The sequence below is a fragment of the Rosa rugosa genome, chromosome 1, assembly GCF_958449725.1.
Source record: "Rosa rugosa chromosome 1, drRosRugo1.1, whole genome shotgun sequence".
Lineage (NCBI taxonomy): Eukaryota > Viridiplantae > Streptophyta > Magnoliopsida > Rosales > Rosaceae > Rosa > Rosa rugosa.
Genome location: NC_084820.1, coordinates 28,249,064 through 28,266,660, shown reverse-complemented (window position 1 = coordinate 28,266,660; position 17,597 = coordinate 28,249,064). Strand labels below are relative to the sequence as shown.

At 39.7% G+C, this 17,597-nt stretch overlaps 1 protein-coding gene and 1 pseudogene across 6 annotated transcripts; one reads left to right on the top strand and one right to left on the bottom strand.

Annotated features, from left to right (window-relative positions):
* The first annotated feature begins 2,931 nt into the window (after positions 1 to 2,931).
* Positions 2,932 to 5,399, top strand: LOC133731484 (aspartokinase 2, chloroplastic-like). 6 transcript variants are annotated; one of them, XR_009856692.1, is made up of 5 exons: positions 2,932 to 4,067; positions 4,146 to 4,563; positions 4,690 to 4,782; positions 4,864 to 4,929; positions 5,100 to 5,399. XR_009856692.1 is itself a non-coding variant. In XM_062158859.1 (4 exons), the coding sequence occupies exons 2-4, from the start codon at positions 4,729 to 4,731 to the stop codon at positions 5,265 to 5,267; spliced, it is 288 nt and encodes a 95-aa protein (XP_062014843.1). In that variant the 5' UTR covers positions 2,932 to 4,198; positions 4,479 to 4,728; the 3' UTR covers positions 5,268 to 5,399. The 6 variants fall into 6 exon arrangements, 4 of the variants coding, with proteins under 4 accessions (XP_062014843.1, XP_062014851.1, XP_062014831.1 ...); XR_009856694.1 differs by having other exon boundaries at positions 2,932 to 4,198; positions 4,479 to 4,563; XM_062158859.1 differs by having other exon boundaries at positions 2,932 to 4,198; positions 4,479 to 4,782.
* A 718-nt stretch (positions 5,400 to 6,117) lies between these two features.
* LOC133731459 (citrate-binding protein-like) lies at positions 6,118 to 7,248 on the bottom strand (annotated as a pseudogene).
* Positions 7,249 to 17,597: the final 10,349 nt, after the last annotated feature.

Here is a 17,597-nt window from a genome sequence, read left to right as displayed (position 1 = left end):
TTCAACATCAATCCCAATGGACATGCAATAATCATCAAAAGTCTTTGATGTAAACTCTCCAGCATTGTCTAATCTGATAGACTTAATAGGATGATCAGGGTGGTGAGCCCTTAACTTAATTATTTGTGCTAGGAGTTTAGCGAATGCAGCGTCCCTTAGTGGACAATAGCATGACATGTGACCAGCGTGTCGATGCATCAACCAACACCATAAAATATCTAAATGGTCCGCATGGTGGTTGAATAGGTCCACAAATATCACCTTGGATTTTTTGCAAGAATGGTATATATTGTCTTTAGTGTCCTTTGCATAGGATGGTCTCGATCCTAATTTTGCTAAAGAGCAGGCTTTGCAGAACGAATGATGGACGTTAGAGACAACCAATGAGGATTTTGGTTTAGCCATGAAGTCACAATTGACTTTAGAAGTAGAAGGAGGAGTCAAACAATGATCCATGGCGTCAATGCCATGTTGTTGCCGTAGGGGGTAGACGGCGCCGGCCCTAAGTGGCCGGTCTTGCACAGTCTTGGCGCCGTGAGGCGCAGGTGCATCTCCTCAAACCAATTTTTGGTTTTTACTTCTCTTCGTTCTGAAGAATGGATGTCCGTGTGAAGTCTTTAATATACGGATCATCATATCACGACCTGGGTGTCCCAGACGGTCATGCCAAAGCCTATATGTGTCAGAATCCCATAAATCATATAACATGATTGGATTCAATTACTCGAATAGTGGTTGCATACAACCCACTAGATCGACACATAAGTTTCTCTAATACTCGTTTATGTCCGTAGTCATTAGAGGTGATGCAAAGGAACTCTTGTCCATTCTCACAATGCGTTTCCACATGAAAACCATTGGCTCTTATATCTTTTAAGTAATAAAGTTCGAAAAATATGTCCATGACATGAGATAAAATAAATCGATACTTTATTAATAATAGCCAATGATTACATCAAAGTTTCGTGACCATAATCTAATCCAAAGTAAAATCAAACATTAGACAAATTGTAGTCACTCAATTCGTTCGGTAATTCCAATTAAATATGACCAGGGAAGTAGAGAGATGTCGGTGGAGCGAAGCTCTCTTAAGTACCACTAATCTCAATTACTTTCCTAGACATCATACTTAATTGAGTACGCCTAGAGGAAAACAGATAATCCAATAAGTCATTTTATTGATTAAGGCATAATTGCCATTACATAATTCTTGGAAATTAAAAGACTATTCTAAATAAAAATCTGCGGCATTCTATCTTCATTGCCAGATTTAAAGTCTTTTATAGCTCGATATATTACCATTGATCAGGTACTCCATAAAATACCATGAAGAGGATGCTCTCTTGATTGAGGTGTATTGATACAATACATATGGTCCCTAGGACCAATGGCGTTGGAACAGTGCAATCATGGCCAAAAGTGGCGCCATGGTGTCCAACCCTATACCCTCAACGTCATGACTCCTACAGTCATGTTAGGGTTTTCTCAATCAATTTGTTCTTTTGTGTTTTCCACAATCATGCATAAATAATATAATGCAGAGAGCCTCCGAACAATATTTCATAACTCTTTCAAAGTTATAGTGAAGCAGATATTATTCCATCGTGCTTCTATGTTCGGAAAGTTGTGAATGTTACTAAAACGTTCACTAGGCGCAACCCAAAGGTTGTTAGCGTTATCCTCATTCATGTACTCAAACTGGAGGGCCATCTTCATGTGGCGCTTCATCAGGGTAAATGCCCTGGAATTTTCTATCTCAGTTTGTGAGTCTTGAGCGGTTCCTTTAGAACAGGGCTCTTGGATTGTAGGCAAATAAATATCCCGTGCCCGTAGAATCCAATGGAGTAAAATCGAGCTCGTTCAAGTCTTACATCCTGAAAAGGAAAGCAAGAACGTATTAGTTTCGGAGTCAATGCTTCCACGAAAACTAATATAAATAAGATTTCCGAGCTATGCTACCAAGAAATCGATTTCCAAGAATAATTGGATTAGACCGAAACAATGATGTTTAAATGGTCAAAATCTATGCTCACGAACGCTCTTAGTCCGTAGCTTACGAACGCTCTTAGTTCGTTAAATCGATGCTTACGGACGCTCTTAGTCCGAAGTCTTACGAACGCTCTTAGTTCGTTAATTGCGTGAATCCCCACGATTCCGCTTTTCAAGAATCGAACCCACGTTATAAGAAAGGTGGGATGTAGAAGAAGGGAGGTTGCAAGTCCCCGAAGAAAAAGAAGGAGAATTTAAACTTCGGAAAACAGGAAGTTTAATTTAAAAACTTACTTGTTGAAAATTCGGAGCAGATTCTGTTCTGAACAGCTTGTACTTCGATTGGTGTACAGATCTCAATATAACTCCGATAAGGCTGAAATTCGGAGGTTAGATGGAAGAGACAGAGACGAACAACTTTTATGAAGAAAGTTTTTCGATCTGAGCTTCCGAACTAGATGTTTAGAGGCTTGCAGGAGGACGGATGTGCACAGGAACGGGAAAAAGATGCAGTGGGTGTGCGTTGGCTTGTTTGCGCAGCAGGGATGCTTCGGTGGCAGCAGGCTGGAACGCAGGGGGCTGCAGGGAGGGGACAGCAGGAGCTGCTGTGCAAGGTTGCAAACGCACGGGCGCGCGGGCTGCAGCGAAGGCTCGGCTAGCTCGGGCTAGGGGCTGCTTTGTGAATGAGTTTTGGTTTTCTGTTTTGTGGTTAGAGTCGTGCTGATAACGTGTTTAAGGAAAAAGAGATTTGAGAGAAATTGTAGAGAGAATTGTAATCATATTATTGAGAATAGGAGCCCTATATATAGGGATTACAAAGTACTAGTTCTAATGTTACAAGGAATACCAATCCGTGTAGGATTGGGAAATCTAGAACCTTCTCTCCTATTGCTACTCCTAGTTTGATAAGGCACACTAAGTCGATTTTCCTTCAACAGTTTTATGTATAACAAAGGGAAGAGTGCCAATTCATCTATCTTCTATATGCCATATGTAACTCTCTTTTTTTGGGTTGGGTCTAACATGTGTAACTGTTGATTGTCATTTCACCTTGAATTAGTTAATGACCTTAGCACCATATTGCAGGTCCACAAAGTTGCAGCTAATGACGTTGAAGCACTCAAATCTCCACTCATGAGATTATTTGAGAAGCGCGGTGTTAGCAAATTTTTCAATATTGTGCAATATGATGATGAGAATGAAGATTAGAGACAGCAAGATATGGATTTACTATTCAAGATATGCATTTGTTATGATTATCAAAGGGGAAGATTGCTGCATTAGTAGTCGATCTGTTGGCATGGCTATAATAATATGATTCTCTGATGGCTAGTTTATATTTTTTGAAGCTTTGCTTAGAAAAGTTAACCATTGCAATTCCCTTTGTGGTAAATAAATGGATTTGTTTGCAACGTGATATATGTGAAACATAGTATATATAGGTGGTGGAAATTGCCTTTGTATTGTGTTCTGTGAAAGATGTTGACAAGACTTTCTTGAACCCACAATTAAAATGTTGACAAGTATCCTTGTATTGCATATTTCAAGCTCAATCTTTTTTAAAAGATGCAGGGATACATACCAAATCTCAGTTTTGTTCCTAAACATTGAAATATATAGAAAATTTCAGAAATGGAAACACTTCACAACTCAAAGTAGTTCAGCTCTTATTTTATTTAAAACTCATTTCATATATATTATGTATCTCTATATCAGTTCAGCCTTATTCTAAATTGTGTAGGTTATATACTCTTATTCTCATTTTGCACCTATGATCAATGATTTGCTTCTTTGAATTGAGAAGAGGTTGATGTGGAATGAATGAGTTTGCTTATAAACTAGATTAAACTAGGAAGAAGTTTGTTTATAAACTTAATCGTTCGGCTTTCATCCATTTAATGAATGAGTTGTTGCACAACTGGATGAGTGTGTAGGGTCTTGGTGTCTGATAAAGAAACATGCCATTTGCACCTTTAAACTTGAATGATTGCAATGTTCTGACTATGGATTGAATATGATAGGTGTTGAGTTGTTTGCCATTTGAGACTTACGCATGTAACTTGGAATTCAATTCACCTGTAAGTAAAGGAAAAATATTTGTGGTCTCTTGGTGATAACAAACTTACATGCATTCACTTTGGATATTTTATTTTCAGGATTACAATGATGAAATTGGAGGTTGGAAAGCAATGTTGGTTAACTGTCACAAGTACTGCAGTTCAACTACTTTCATTTTCCTTTTTCTATAGTTTTATCATTTTATTAGTGCAATGTTGTATCTTTATAATCATGCCTCAAATTTCTGATGCTTAAGTTTGTTTCGTTTCAAGTAACAAAATGTAATCTAGTTGCCAATTCCTTACAGGTGTGGAAGGATGTAATCTATATGTTCCATTCCATCGAGCTCCAATTTTTTTGGAGTTCTGTTAAGAAGTTTATTCTTCATGAAACAAAAACATGATCTGAATAATTTTCTATTCTTCTTGCAGGTCTTGCATCCACAGTCCATGAGACTGGCTAGAGAAGATGATATTCCTGTGAGGGTTAAAAAAATTTACAACCCTAAAGCTCCAGGTACAGTCATCACCCATGCAAGAGATACGAGCAAGCTTTGTTACAGTACATGGAAAACTGAACTTCATTGTTATATTTGTGCTCCAGGATCTAGACTGTATTTATTTATCTATGTCTTAACTGCAGGCTGTACTAACTAGCATCATATTGAAAAGGAATGTGACCATGTTGGATATTGTTAGCACTTGCATGCTTGGTCGATATGGTTTTCTTGCTGTGGTGAGCAAGCAAAGTACCTGTTTCTATTGATTTTTCCTCTCAGTAGCTCAGTAGCTTATATCTATATTATTTCCCATGCAGGTACTTACAACTTTTGAAGATTTTGGGATATGGGTGGATGTCTTGCTACTATTGAAGTCACTATTGGTATGCTTTCTTGAAGTTTCCTTTGTCTACATGCATTTAAGATTTCATAATTAAATCTTTATATCTAGGCATTCAGTACATGCCACGGAGGTATGTGGTAGTCAATCCTATATATTGCTGGATATTGAAATTCTTAAATAGCTCATTAAATATTTCATCGTCCTTGGCAGGAACTTGACCATGTTGTGGAAGAACTGGAGAAAATTGCTGTTGTCAATCTTCTTCAGCACCGATCAATAATATCTCTCATTGGAAATGTGCAGAAATCATCACTAATATTAGAGAAGGTGTCACTAATATTAGAGAAGGTGTTGTACTGTGTTTTGCCAAGTACTTAGAAAGCATTCCCTATTTTCTTTTGTTCTCTGGTTGATGATAAGTGTTGTTCAATTGATCAAACAAGTTTATCAGCTATATATGTATTTGAATATGGTATTCATGTCTTGGTGCATTTTATATAAAATTTATTATTTGGCTTCTTCTGCTCCAAAAATAAAAATCTGGTATGCAAAATTGCATGCCAGGTTTTTTTTTTATTTTTTTTATCAATGATATGCACTTTGCGACGGCACTGTTGCCGTCGCCAATGACCTTTGGCGATGGCTAAGCGACGGCAATGTCACCGATGTCGTTGGTGGCGTAGCCATTGCCTTTTGCGACGGCGTAAATACCGTCGCCAAAATTCATGCGACAACGTAATTGCCGTCGCAAATAGCAATGGCGACGCCACCAACGACATCGGCGACATTGCTGTCGCTTAGCTGTCGCCGTTGGTCTTTTACGACGGCAATTTGACTTTCGGCGACGACGTTGCGCCGTGGCAAATTGAATTTTTTTTTGTAGTGTAACTAATCTATAACTTAGGTGGAAACAAATGTACATATGTAGTGATGTGCATCAATGGATGGTAGAATTCCTTAATTTTCTATTGCGAAGGAACATGTATTGCATTTAATTTCCATACTAGCTCTTCACTGTTAAAACTACACAAAGGGGTTAACATGATAACTAAGTTTTTTTTTTTTTTTTTTAGAATAGATAACTAAGTTTATTTTATTTTGTCTAATATATAATGTGAATTTATTTAAGTTTTTTAGCTACCAAATGAAAGATTGGTGTCCAGTACCGTTTGGTCTAGTGGCATAAGTCTCCCCTTTATAAGTGAGAGGTCATGAGTTCGACTCACAATAGACTAGTTGTTTTATTTGATAAAAAAAAAATGAAAGATTGGTTTTCATTCCTTTTACAAGGGGGATCCGCTCCCTAGATTGACCACATATCTCGATCAATTGGCTGATAATTTATATTAGCCAGAAAACCAAATTTATTTTCATACACAGAAATAGGACAAATTAAGAAAGCTTTGAAGATCGATCAGTCACATTTTGTCAGCACCTTGATCCCTTTCCAACGAGACTCCATGTAGTAAGAACCATCGGGCTGAGAGTAGACGCCGCATTTAAAATAATGAAACTTTCCTCCGCGACCGGGTGCCTCTAATTTGAGAACTCCATCGATATAAACCTTCAAATGCGAGGCGTAGACATCGTGGATTACATTAACTCGGAACCATCTGTCATAGATGTAAGGATCCAGGACTGCAGTCCTATAGTATGTAAGGGTACCATTTGAACCAACTCTAAGCATTAGAGTGGTTGCGTGAGGGCTTGCCCCAAACACTTGCATTATGGTCACATTGGCTGTTCCACATGGTACGTACCCATATCCTTCGAATTGCCATACACCTGAAGAATAATCGTATCCCTGCAGACAAAGAGACAGTTAGAGATGGTGAAGTGTTACTACTTATTACTCAAGTAAAAGGAGGAGATGACACTACTTAATCGAAAATGCCAGATAGGGAAACTAAGGATTCCAGCCACCTATGCCATTTGCCATTTACGGAGATGAATAAGCATGATTTCACATCTATACTACTTAAGGGTGTTCACAATTTCAGATTGATTTTATGTTCGAAAAGTAATAAAGATATAAAACGAAAGTGTTACCAAACCTAGACATTAACATTTTACGTACGCACCCTTATTCGGATCTCTGTTCGAGGATATGTAGGACTATTTCGAGAGAGGGGCTTATCCTTGAAGTACACCCACATCTTGTGCACTCCATGTTTGAAACTGTATCGTTTACTTATCGGCAAGTCATATGGCTTGTGGATATGATAGTTTGATGTGTTTAATGGGAGACTTATGAAGCCAAGGGTTGGATCTACAGGCCAGCTGCTTGACCATTGCGTTAGCAGAAGAATAAAAGCTGTGCTTAACTGCTTACTAAAGCAATGTGATTAAGGACACTCATATCTCTCTTGGTTGACAGTAGGTGGTCACTGGGGTGGAAGGTTGTTCTTTGAACTGTAGAAGAAGCTAGGTGCTTAATAGTGAAATTTATAAGACTGCTTTGGACTCTTTTTTAATATTTCGTTGGGCAGTTGGGACTTGTTGAGTATACGTATGTGTTCACGGGTTCCTAATCTCTTGTCTGATAATAAATACAAAGATACGTACAGAAACAACAAAATGTTAAAAAGGAATAAAAACAAATTTACTAAAGTCTGACTTCATTTTCTACTTGATTTGAGCAACTGATAGCTTATTATATACCAGGAAGAGAAACCAGAAAACATGATCTAGACGGACAAGTAGCTGATTCTAAGCTAGCTTGATATATCTTCGTGAAGACGTGAATGAATTCAAAAAGTTCCTCAATTATCCAAGCGAATTTGGTTTATGGTTTATTAGCATGCTCTCTCATATTCAGTTTATAATTAGTTAGTCATGTTCAGCTTTTTTTCATATTACTACACAAATAAAAAGCATAGTTTTGAAGTAGTTATGTTAGTAATTTATGTACCCTTATTCGAATTTCGGTTCGAGCATGAGTCTGGCTCTCCGGGGAGTGGGGCTTGTCAGTGAAGTATACCCAGAGCTTGTGCACTCCATCTACGAAGCTATAGCGCTCACTTAGTGGCAAGTCATATGGTCTCTGGATGTCCAAATTGGATGTGTTTAGTGGGAGTTCTAGGAAGCCAAGGGTTGGATCGTCCACAGGCCAGCTGCTGGACCATTGTGTTAGGACAAGAAAAAAAGTTGTGCATGCCAAAGCAATGTGGTTTATATGGGCACCCATCTCACTTCCTTAACTCGCACAATTGCAAATCATGTAGCAAGTATGAGCTACATATTTATAAAGGAAATTTATATTTAATTTACTACTACTCTTTATTTTATTCCTAACCCTAGCCTTCTCATTTTAACACTACAATTTACAGGTTTCAGTAAAATTTAATTTGTATTTTGTTATAGTGACTATAAATTTGACCCATGACTAACGGCGCAACATTAATGAAATTATAAAGTAAAAATGAAAACCAACTTTTTTAATAATCATAAAATCTTCTCCCGATGTTAAGGTCTAGAACATGCTTAGGCAACTCCATTGACCGCACCATGCTAGCAGAGAGGGCAATATTCCATTTTTGTGGCTTCCGTAAAAATTGCACAAGATATGAACGTGATGTTATCAATTAATAATTAGATCAATGTTATAGAGAAACGGTAATTGAGAGAAAGTTGTTGTATATTCTCATTGATAATAAGGGACTCTTTATATAGAGGATTACAATGTATAGAATCTGAATCATACAAGGAAAGTAATCGTACATTGAATAGGAATCTAGATCCTTCTAATGTAACCCTATTACCACTAGGTCAAGTAACCTAGAGTTTGGGCCAGACACATAATCGGGATTTCCTTGAACACTCCCCCTTGTGTCACCCAAACGCGGTGCTTCTCTCGTTGCCTCGTTAAAAACCTTGCCGAGTAACAAAAACCCAGTGGGACAAAAATAACCTCGGTCGAAGGGGAAAAAGAGCACAACACACCCTTCACGTTTCGAGGTGAACATGTAGACATCTCCCCATGATGTCTGATCCTCCCCCTGATGACTACGGTCATGGGAGTTCGGGTAACTTCCGCAAACGATGCTACCAACATGTCTCTCGAAAGTGGAATTTAGGCAATGACTTAGTGAGCAAGTCTGCCACACTGTCCTCAGATTGAACCTAGTTCACTTTGATCTCGAGGAGAGTCTGTTGTTGCTGATTATGCTTGGTGTTGTCGCCTTTGATGTAGCCTTGCCTCATTTGTTCAAAACAAGCAGCATTATCCTAAATGCTTGTAGGCTCATCTGTGGTAAACTTCAAACCACAATTGTTCAAACATGCGTAATTATGGATCCAATCCATATACATTCACGAACCACTTTGTGAAGAGCAATAATCTCTGCATTGTTCGAAGATATAGCGACTAGGGTCTGTTTTGTAGACCTCCAAGATATCACGGTCTTTACCCATGGTGAACACTTAACCAGTTTGGGAATGACCTTTGTGTGGGTCAGAGAGATACCCAACATCAGCAAAACCTTCCAAAACACTTATTGTTTTGGGATGGGGATAGAGGATGCAGGCCAGCGTTGGCGGCGTTCCTGGTGTGTGATGGGTCCGAATCCATCATCTTTCTGTAGGGATAAAGCATGCCCATATCAATCGTACATCTCCAGTATCAAAAGATATCTTTTACACCAATCTAATGGCATTGCGTTGGCGCAGAGCTATACCTTAGCTAACAAGTTCACAATATATGAGATGTCTGGTCTTGTGCATGGAGCTAAGTACAATAATGCGCCTATTGTACTCAAGTAAGGCACTCCTGCCTCTAGCACATCTTCATTATCATCCTTCGAACGAAGAGGATCATTTTCAGGATCAAGACTACGAACGATCATGGGGGTGCTTGAAGGTTTGACCTTGTCAAAATGCCTAAGCATTTATCAACACGATGCTCAAGTTCCAAACCGAGACATAATCGTGTTTTCCCAAAATCCTTCATCTCGGATTTCAAGTGTTCAGCGGTTTCCCTTAATTCTTTAAGTGCTTCTAATGAAGATCATGTCCAACATGAATCGCGATAGAATCCGAAACTTGTTATGGAAACGCGTGGGCACATCCCTTCCCAATCAAGTAGTCACTTTAGTGAGCATTTCAACCTTATTGTAAACGAGCTCCGTGGTCTAGAGCCACTTGACTTGGGTAAATGAAGTCCACCATGAACCTTCATGTATATTCTGTATCTAGATCCCCATAGAGATACGAAGTGACCACTTTTCTAAGCTGCATGAACAGTTATTCGGAAACTACCAAACTGACAGGGTAGTGGAGTGCAATGACATCCATTACGAGAGAATATGTCTCATCGTAGTCGATTCCAGGGCGTTTTGTGAGAAGCTTTGTGCCATAAGGCGAGATCACCATATCTTTTTCTCATCACGCTTTCTAACGAAGACCCATTAGTCAACAGGTTTTATGTTAGGAGGTGTTGGCATCACTGGCTCAAAAACCTTCCTCTTCGTTTAGAGAATCCATCTTAACCTGGATCGCATCTTTCCATTTAGGCCAAATTTCTCTACGTTGGCATTCATTCATCAACGGAGTGTGGTTCGATATCATCAGATTCAACAAACTCATGCGCAACGAAATGCACAACTACATCATCAATTATGATGGAGTTTCTATCCCACGTCTCATGTACACTAGTGTAAGTTTCATAGAGCTCTATATTCTCAGTAATAGGTTCTGACGTTGAGGCGTCCCCCAACGATAACCATAACCCGGAAGATACTCATGAGACGGATTTTGAGTGTCGATGATCCAAGGATTGGTTTGTGCCAAGGTATCCTTCGAACCCACGGGCCTCCCACGCATCCTAGCTGGGGCCATGGCCTGTAACGCCAGAGTGCCATTCTCTTTGGCGTTGGTGCCATGCCTACCTCCGTGTAGGGTGGGGCTACGTCGTCTCGTAGGGACGTCCTTCCTTGCAGGCATGTTTGCAGCATATTTGTGTGATCTAGTCACTTTAATAGGGATCGAGATGAGACATAGTGGGGACAGACAACGACAATTTCTGTCATTCTTGCTGAACATTCGTGTTCTTATCTCCCCCTAATGACGGGAAGACTGTCTCATCAAAGTGACATCCGCAAATCTAGTGGTAAGGAGATCGCCTTGCAAGGGCATTAAGTGGCGGACGATTGTTGGAGTCTCAAATCCAACTGAGTTGCCAATTCGTCTGTAATGACCTATCATAGTGCGCTGTGGCGGCGCAATTGGCACATAAATCGCTCACTCAAATGTGCATAAGTACAAAATACTTGTACCCAGTCACTAGATGTAACGCAGAGATACATTGAGTGGCGGTAGGTCGTAGACGAATTAGCATAGCTGCATGCGATATTGCATCACCTCAAGCGGATATAAGGAGAGTGGTGCGCATTACCAATGTCCGGACTATCATCGTAGTCGTTTCCGCGAGACCATTTGGGTGTGTACATGAGAATGTGATGTCCAACATCAATCCCATTGCAATAACCACCGAAAGTCTTCGATGTAAACTTTCTAGTATTGTCAAATTTAATTTGACTGTATAAGATGATCCGGGGAGTGAGCCCATTGTCATATGATATGTGCTAGGAGTGTAGTATAAGCAGCATTTACAGGTGGACAATGACACCACACGTGACCAGCGTATTTGCGTGTCAACCAACATCATGAGATATTTAAACGTATGCAAGTTGGTTGAATCAGTCCACAGAATCCCCACGGATTCGATGTAAGAACAGAATAAGTATTTTCATATCCTTTGTGTAGGACGGTCTCAGTCCTAATTTCCCGAAGGAACAAGCTTTGCAAAATGAGGGAGAGGCCTTAGAAGCAACCAATGAGGATTTTGGTTGGGCCTGAGCATTTGTAGCGCTATTAGAAGCAAAATGTGTGACTACATCTCCCATCATAGCGTTGGAGCCATGGAAATTAGCATGTATGGCGTCATGGCCACTAGGAGGAACAACCATGGCGTTATGCTCAAGGTTGGCGCCATTTATGGCATCATTAGATTCTTGCTTCGTTTTGCTCAAAAGGATGGATGTCCGTGTGAAGTCTTTAGTAGACGGATCATCATATCATGACTAGGATGATTTATCCTGTCGTGACAAAGCCAATATGTGTCTAAATCCAAGAGATCTTCTCTCATAACTTTATTGGATTTAATAGCTCGAATAGTGACATAGAGTCCATTAGAGAGACACATAAACGTCTCTAAGATGCGCATTTGTTCGCAATCGTTAGAGGTATTGCAAAGGAACTCATCTCCATTCTCTACATGCGTTTTCGCATGGAATCCGTTGGCTATTCATAGGGCAATTTGCCCTAAGAGCGTAGAGAGTTTCTGTGACAGTAATCAAGGTGCCATTTGGCAATGGGAACTTGGGCTATTCCATGTCCTTGAATTAATATTGATGGCCCAGCCATCGTAGTCACAAAGGTCAAGGTCATATGCTCAGAATCAAAATGGAGTCATAATGAAAGGAACTCGAAATTTTATTCATAAGCCAACGGAGTTACATCATTGTCTTTTTGACTAAACAAAATCTAATCCAAAATGATAGCTAATGCAAAACAATGGTAGTTGTCTAACTTCTTTCGGTAATTCCAAAATAAATGTGACCAGGTGAGTAGAGAGATGTCGGTGGAGCAAAGCTCGCTTAAGTACCACTAATGTCAAAACCTTCCTAGACATCACACTTACTTTGGGTGAGCCTACTTTGAAGAAAAACTAAATCATTAGCATTTACTACAAAAATATATGGCAATTGCCTATTACATCTCTTGGAAAAATAAAGACTTAAACAGAATTGACGATCTATCGATCCCAGCCAGATTTGTAGTCTTCAACCCTTCACTCTAGATCATCTTCTTGATCTTCTTGTTCCATATAGTGAGCTTCTCTTACTTCACAATATGCTTTGTAGGCAGTGATGATTTCTTCACGAGCTCTACAAATGTGTGCCCAATGATCAGACACTCCACATCGAGAACATACATTTCTTTGCTCAAACTCCATTGATTGAGGCGCTTTGAAAGCGTCATTTAGATGGCTCTTAGTGTTGGTGGCGCCACCAACATGGCCAGAGGCGTTGCCTCCCTCTCTCTTTCCACGTTGACCTTTTCGGTTCCGTGTTCGCCTATATTGGCGGTTACCTTCCCAAGTAGAGTTATTATATGGACCAGAACGTCCAGAAGTATCCCTAAGGTTAGGGTTTCGCTCTTGGCACCTTCTCTTAGGGGTGCGACTATAATTGGATTCCGGAATATGCTCTATTTCCACGGATCTCGAATTATAGTTCTTCACAAGGATGTTGTCATGCTTTTCAACGACATTCAAAGCTCCAATAAGCTCATGAAACCTTATGATCCGTCCTGCAGTAACATCGATTCGATAGTTCTTAGCAACCATCAATGCAGATACGGGGAAGGTAGAGAGAGTCTTCTCAATCAACATCGCATCTGTGATCTCTTGACCACAGAATTCCATTAAGGATTTAATGCAAAGTGCTTCCGAGTTGTAGTCAAGAACTGACTTGAAATCACAGAAGCGGAGGCTATGCCATCTCACTTCTAGGTCAGGAAGCAGGGAGTCACGGACGTTGCCAAATCTTTCTTCGAATGAGACCCATAGCCTTCTGGGGTCTTCTTCATTCATACACTCGTACTGGAGCGAATCATCCATATGACGAGTCTTTAGGATGATGGCTTTTGCCTTATTTGCCTCTAAGACTGCTCTATTTGCTTCCAAAGCTTGAGCTTGCTCAACAGTTAGCACGTCCTGTCTAGGTTCGAGAATCGTATCCAGGATTCCATCGGCCTTGAGATGCTGGCGGACATCATGAACCCACCTGTGATATCCAGAGCCAGTTGTTCCCAATGGAGCAAAGTCCAATTTGTTCAGGTTACTCATCCTGAAAGAGAACAAGGAAAAAGGGTTAGTTTCGGAGCGGAAAAGCTACCACGAAAACAATAGAAATTTCTGAGCGTAGTTGCTTCCAAGAAATTTAGGGATTTCTGAGCATAGTCGCTTCCAAGAAATCCGATTCCAAGAGGAATTGGATTAGATCGAAACAATGATGTGTTTGTGGTCGATCATAACATCTCAACAAACTCTAAGTTTGGAGGACACTACAAGCTCTAAGCTTGGAGTGAGCACGAACCCTGACAGTTCGGCTTAATTAGGTCTCCCCTATGATGAAGAAAGGGGGGTAGAAGAAAGGAGGTTGGAAGTCCCCGAGAAAAAGAAGAAAAGAATGAAAACTTCAAAAACGGGAACTTTTAGAAAAGTTTACCTTGAAAAATGCCAGAATTCTTGACCGGAAAAGTTGTCAGAAAAATCGTTGACCTGAGCGTTGACCAGAGGGTTGACCGGGTGTTGACCAAGTTGACTGTCGTTGACTGGTGCTAACGTGGCAGATGACGTGGCGAGCTGGTACGTCTCTGGTGTTGACGTGGCGTGCTGACGTGTCCCCAGGTGCTGACGTGTGTGCTGACTGGATGCTGACGTGGCTCGGGCTGGACCTCTTCTGCTTCTGGGCTTCAGGTTTCGTTTCTAGGCCGAGGGTCTGTATCTGGGCTGTGGGCTGCACCTCAGCTACTGGGCCTAGGGCTGTGTCTGGGTTGACTTTTCTTCTGGGTTGGTGGTCAGGTGGCGGTTCAGAGCAATGGATCTTCAAGTGGCCGGTTCAGGTACCTATAGGCCGGTTCCGGTGATGATTTTTAAAAACCGGCAATCTGGGATTAAGTTGCAGCTTCTGGTGGAGTATGGCAGCAGTAGGCGGGGAGGAAAGCTTCGAACTGGGCAGAAAGTTTTATGGGATTTCCGGGGGCCGGTTCGGGTATTTTCCTGCTGGTTCTGGAGGTGGCACCACCGGTTCTGGCTTCCTGGAATTTGGATCTTCAAGGTGGGCGGCGGTGGTATCTGGAATTTGAAGGCTACGAATTTAGGGTTTTAGGGTTAGGGCTTCGTGCTGATAACGTGTTATAGAGAAACGGTAATTGAGAGAAAGTTGCTGTATATTCTCATTGATAATAGGGGTCTCTTTATATAGAGGATTACAATGCATAGAATCTGAATCATACAAAGAAAGTAATCGTACATTGAATAGGAATCTAGATCCTTCTAATGTAACCCTATTACCACTAGGTCAAGTAACCTAGAGTTTGGGTCAGACACATAATTGGGATTTCCTTGAACAATCAACAATTAAAACCTCATGAAATTCTTATGAGAGTAAAGCTCTAATGAGAACTTTTAAAATAAGGACTACATGAGGACTTATAAATATTCAATGGTTGAATGACTTGTATAGTTATATGTTGAAAAAAATAAGAATATTTTAATAAATTAAAATTAAAAATTCTTATCTAACCGTTGATTTAATAATTCTCATACAGAGTCTTTATTTTAAAGTTAGGATTGGAGACTCTTTCATCCTTATGATATTGGAGAATAGGATATATAGAAAATGACTCATAAATTCATAATTAACACGAAGTAGTAGTAAAATGTAACGTGTTCCCTGTTTTGTACACTCCTGCTTCAGAGTTTTTTGTTTTTTTGTTTTGTTTTGAATAACTGCTTCAGACTTCTTTTCGAAATGAAAAGTTGGAAAGTACTGTATAGCTCTGCAATGTCAAAATTTTGACGGGTTCTAAACTTCTAACCTTGATTGATCCTTGAATGAACAAAACAAAGATACAGAAACAAAATTTTGAAAGATTAACTTAATAAAAGAAAAAAAAAATGAAACGCCCACTGAATTTCGGACGCGCGTGATTTCTGCTGAAATAGGTGGAGTAAATTATACCAAGACATGACAACAAGGAGAGTAATACTATAAGCTGATAACGATATATTAGATTTTTCTAATCCTAATGTGATGGACGGTCAAATTTTTCCTGTCAAGATTACCTGGCTATTGGTTTTTCTAATCCTAGATTAGGTTTACATTAACTGATCGATACCCATTAGTTAGCTAGTTAACTAATTAGTTCATGTCATAGTCCACACAATATATATTCAAGATTCTAGCACAGACTAGTTCAAAACATAACAGCTGAGAATATGGTTTGCTCAGAAAAAGATAAGAACTAGCTAGACTGATCGTCAGTAAACCGGCCGGCCAAAAGCCAAAAGAGTAGTTAGTAGGTAGGTGATACAGACATCTGTATAAAATGAATTCATCGTAACATCACCGGAAGAATATAATCTGAAACTAATCAAGCATAGAGGTACAACCACAAGTTTCCAGGACGACAAATTTTTTTAATTATGGTCACCTCCCTCATAAACTTCCATCTCACTTGCCATAATTAAACATTTGCGATTTGTTTTAATGCCTAGTACTGTCTTAAAGCATGCATGTGAAGGTAGCAGATGAGGTTGAACCGAATGAAATATTAAGGAGGTGTTTGTTGTTATCTAGGGCATAATTAACAACCAACCCATAATATTTGGATAGTATCTAGTTACTTGACTGAGTTTGGACCCAACTATTTAGAAACTGGGCAAGAGAAAAGCTACACAGAGGAGCCCTTAAGTTTTCACTGATTATGGAGTTTTTGTTTTGGCTAGCTGATCTCTTGAGTATTTAACCTAAGCATTAGGTCCAAATACTCGAAATCATGTGATTCGGTCATGGTCAGCTGATTGATTGTTGGGTCAGACGTCCATCGTTTTGGGTTAGGCGGACAAGGCAGTCGTTCAACATAATCGAATATATGGAGGAGGTAGTGTAGCATGCATCTACCTATCGCTGGAACTGTATAAGATCGAGACTTGTTCATGGTGGTGTTGAATAAGTCTTCTGCATCGACGCGGAACGTATATAATTTGTTTGGTCGAGTTCGGTCATACATTTTCCCAATAAAAGCCTTCAATAGTTCAACCAGCATAGGCACTAATTCTCAATGAGCAAGTCTGTAAAACAAAGAGGTTTTCCTATTAGGGTTTTTCCTCCTAATGAGTAGTACTAAGTTCTTAAAATATTATACTACAGGTTCCTTTCATAGCTCTAGCACGATCAACACGTGCCTCTCAATGCGTCGACATAATTAAACTTGATTCTTGATAGTTGATCTAACAGATCAACATATAGCTAGCTAGAAATACAATTAATTATAACGTTTTGTTTATAGTAGTATAAGTATATATATGTCATTATTTCTATACTTCTAGAAAATAGATACACGGTACACCCATTTTGGTATTGTCTTAACGCTCAATTTATAACAAGTTATATCCTTTCGTTGGTGGCTCTCAACTCTTCTACTTCTAAACTTTATTTTAGTTTACCGCCACCCCTGCAGCGTTGCTCAGTGCTCACTCTTACAATCTTTGTAATACTTATTGCTTGGTGGAGGCAAGCAGTTTTTCCCACCCCGACATACCGGTAGGTCAAATCTTAATTAGGGCGCCATTATCAATTCAGTTGGTATTGGTGGTTTCAGTGCACAACTAACATATCAAGAGAGCGAGGATACATAAAGCAGTAAATGCACAACTAACAATTCAGTTGGACATTGCCATTTCTTCAACTGTTCAACAAAACAACTAGATCAACTTGCTTAGAGACACAGATAATGAGAATTTTGAGAGGAAGTGCTTAAGTAGCTATTTTATTGGTTTTGTGTAAGCTAATTTATTATTGATTGGTGGTCTAGCTGAATAACACTTGTTTTACAACTTTGAATAGTTTTTAGGGGTTG

Bases quoted from the DNA above. Each gene is read 5' to 3' on its own strand.
- LOC133731484 (XM_062158859.1), top strand. From the start codon at position 4,729: ATGTTGGATATTGTTAGCACTTGCATGCTTGGTCGATATGGTTTTCTT. The intron at 4,783-4,863 runs GTGAGCAAGCAA...TTTCCCATGCAG, and splicing joins GATATGGTTTTCTTGCTGTG to GTACTTACAACTTTTGAAGA. The intron at 4,930-5,099 runs GTATGCTTTCTT...CGTCCTTGGCAG, and splicing joins TACTATTGAAGTCACTATTG to GAACTTGACCATGTTGTGGA.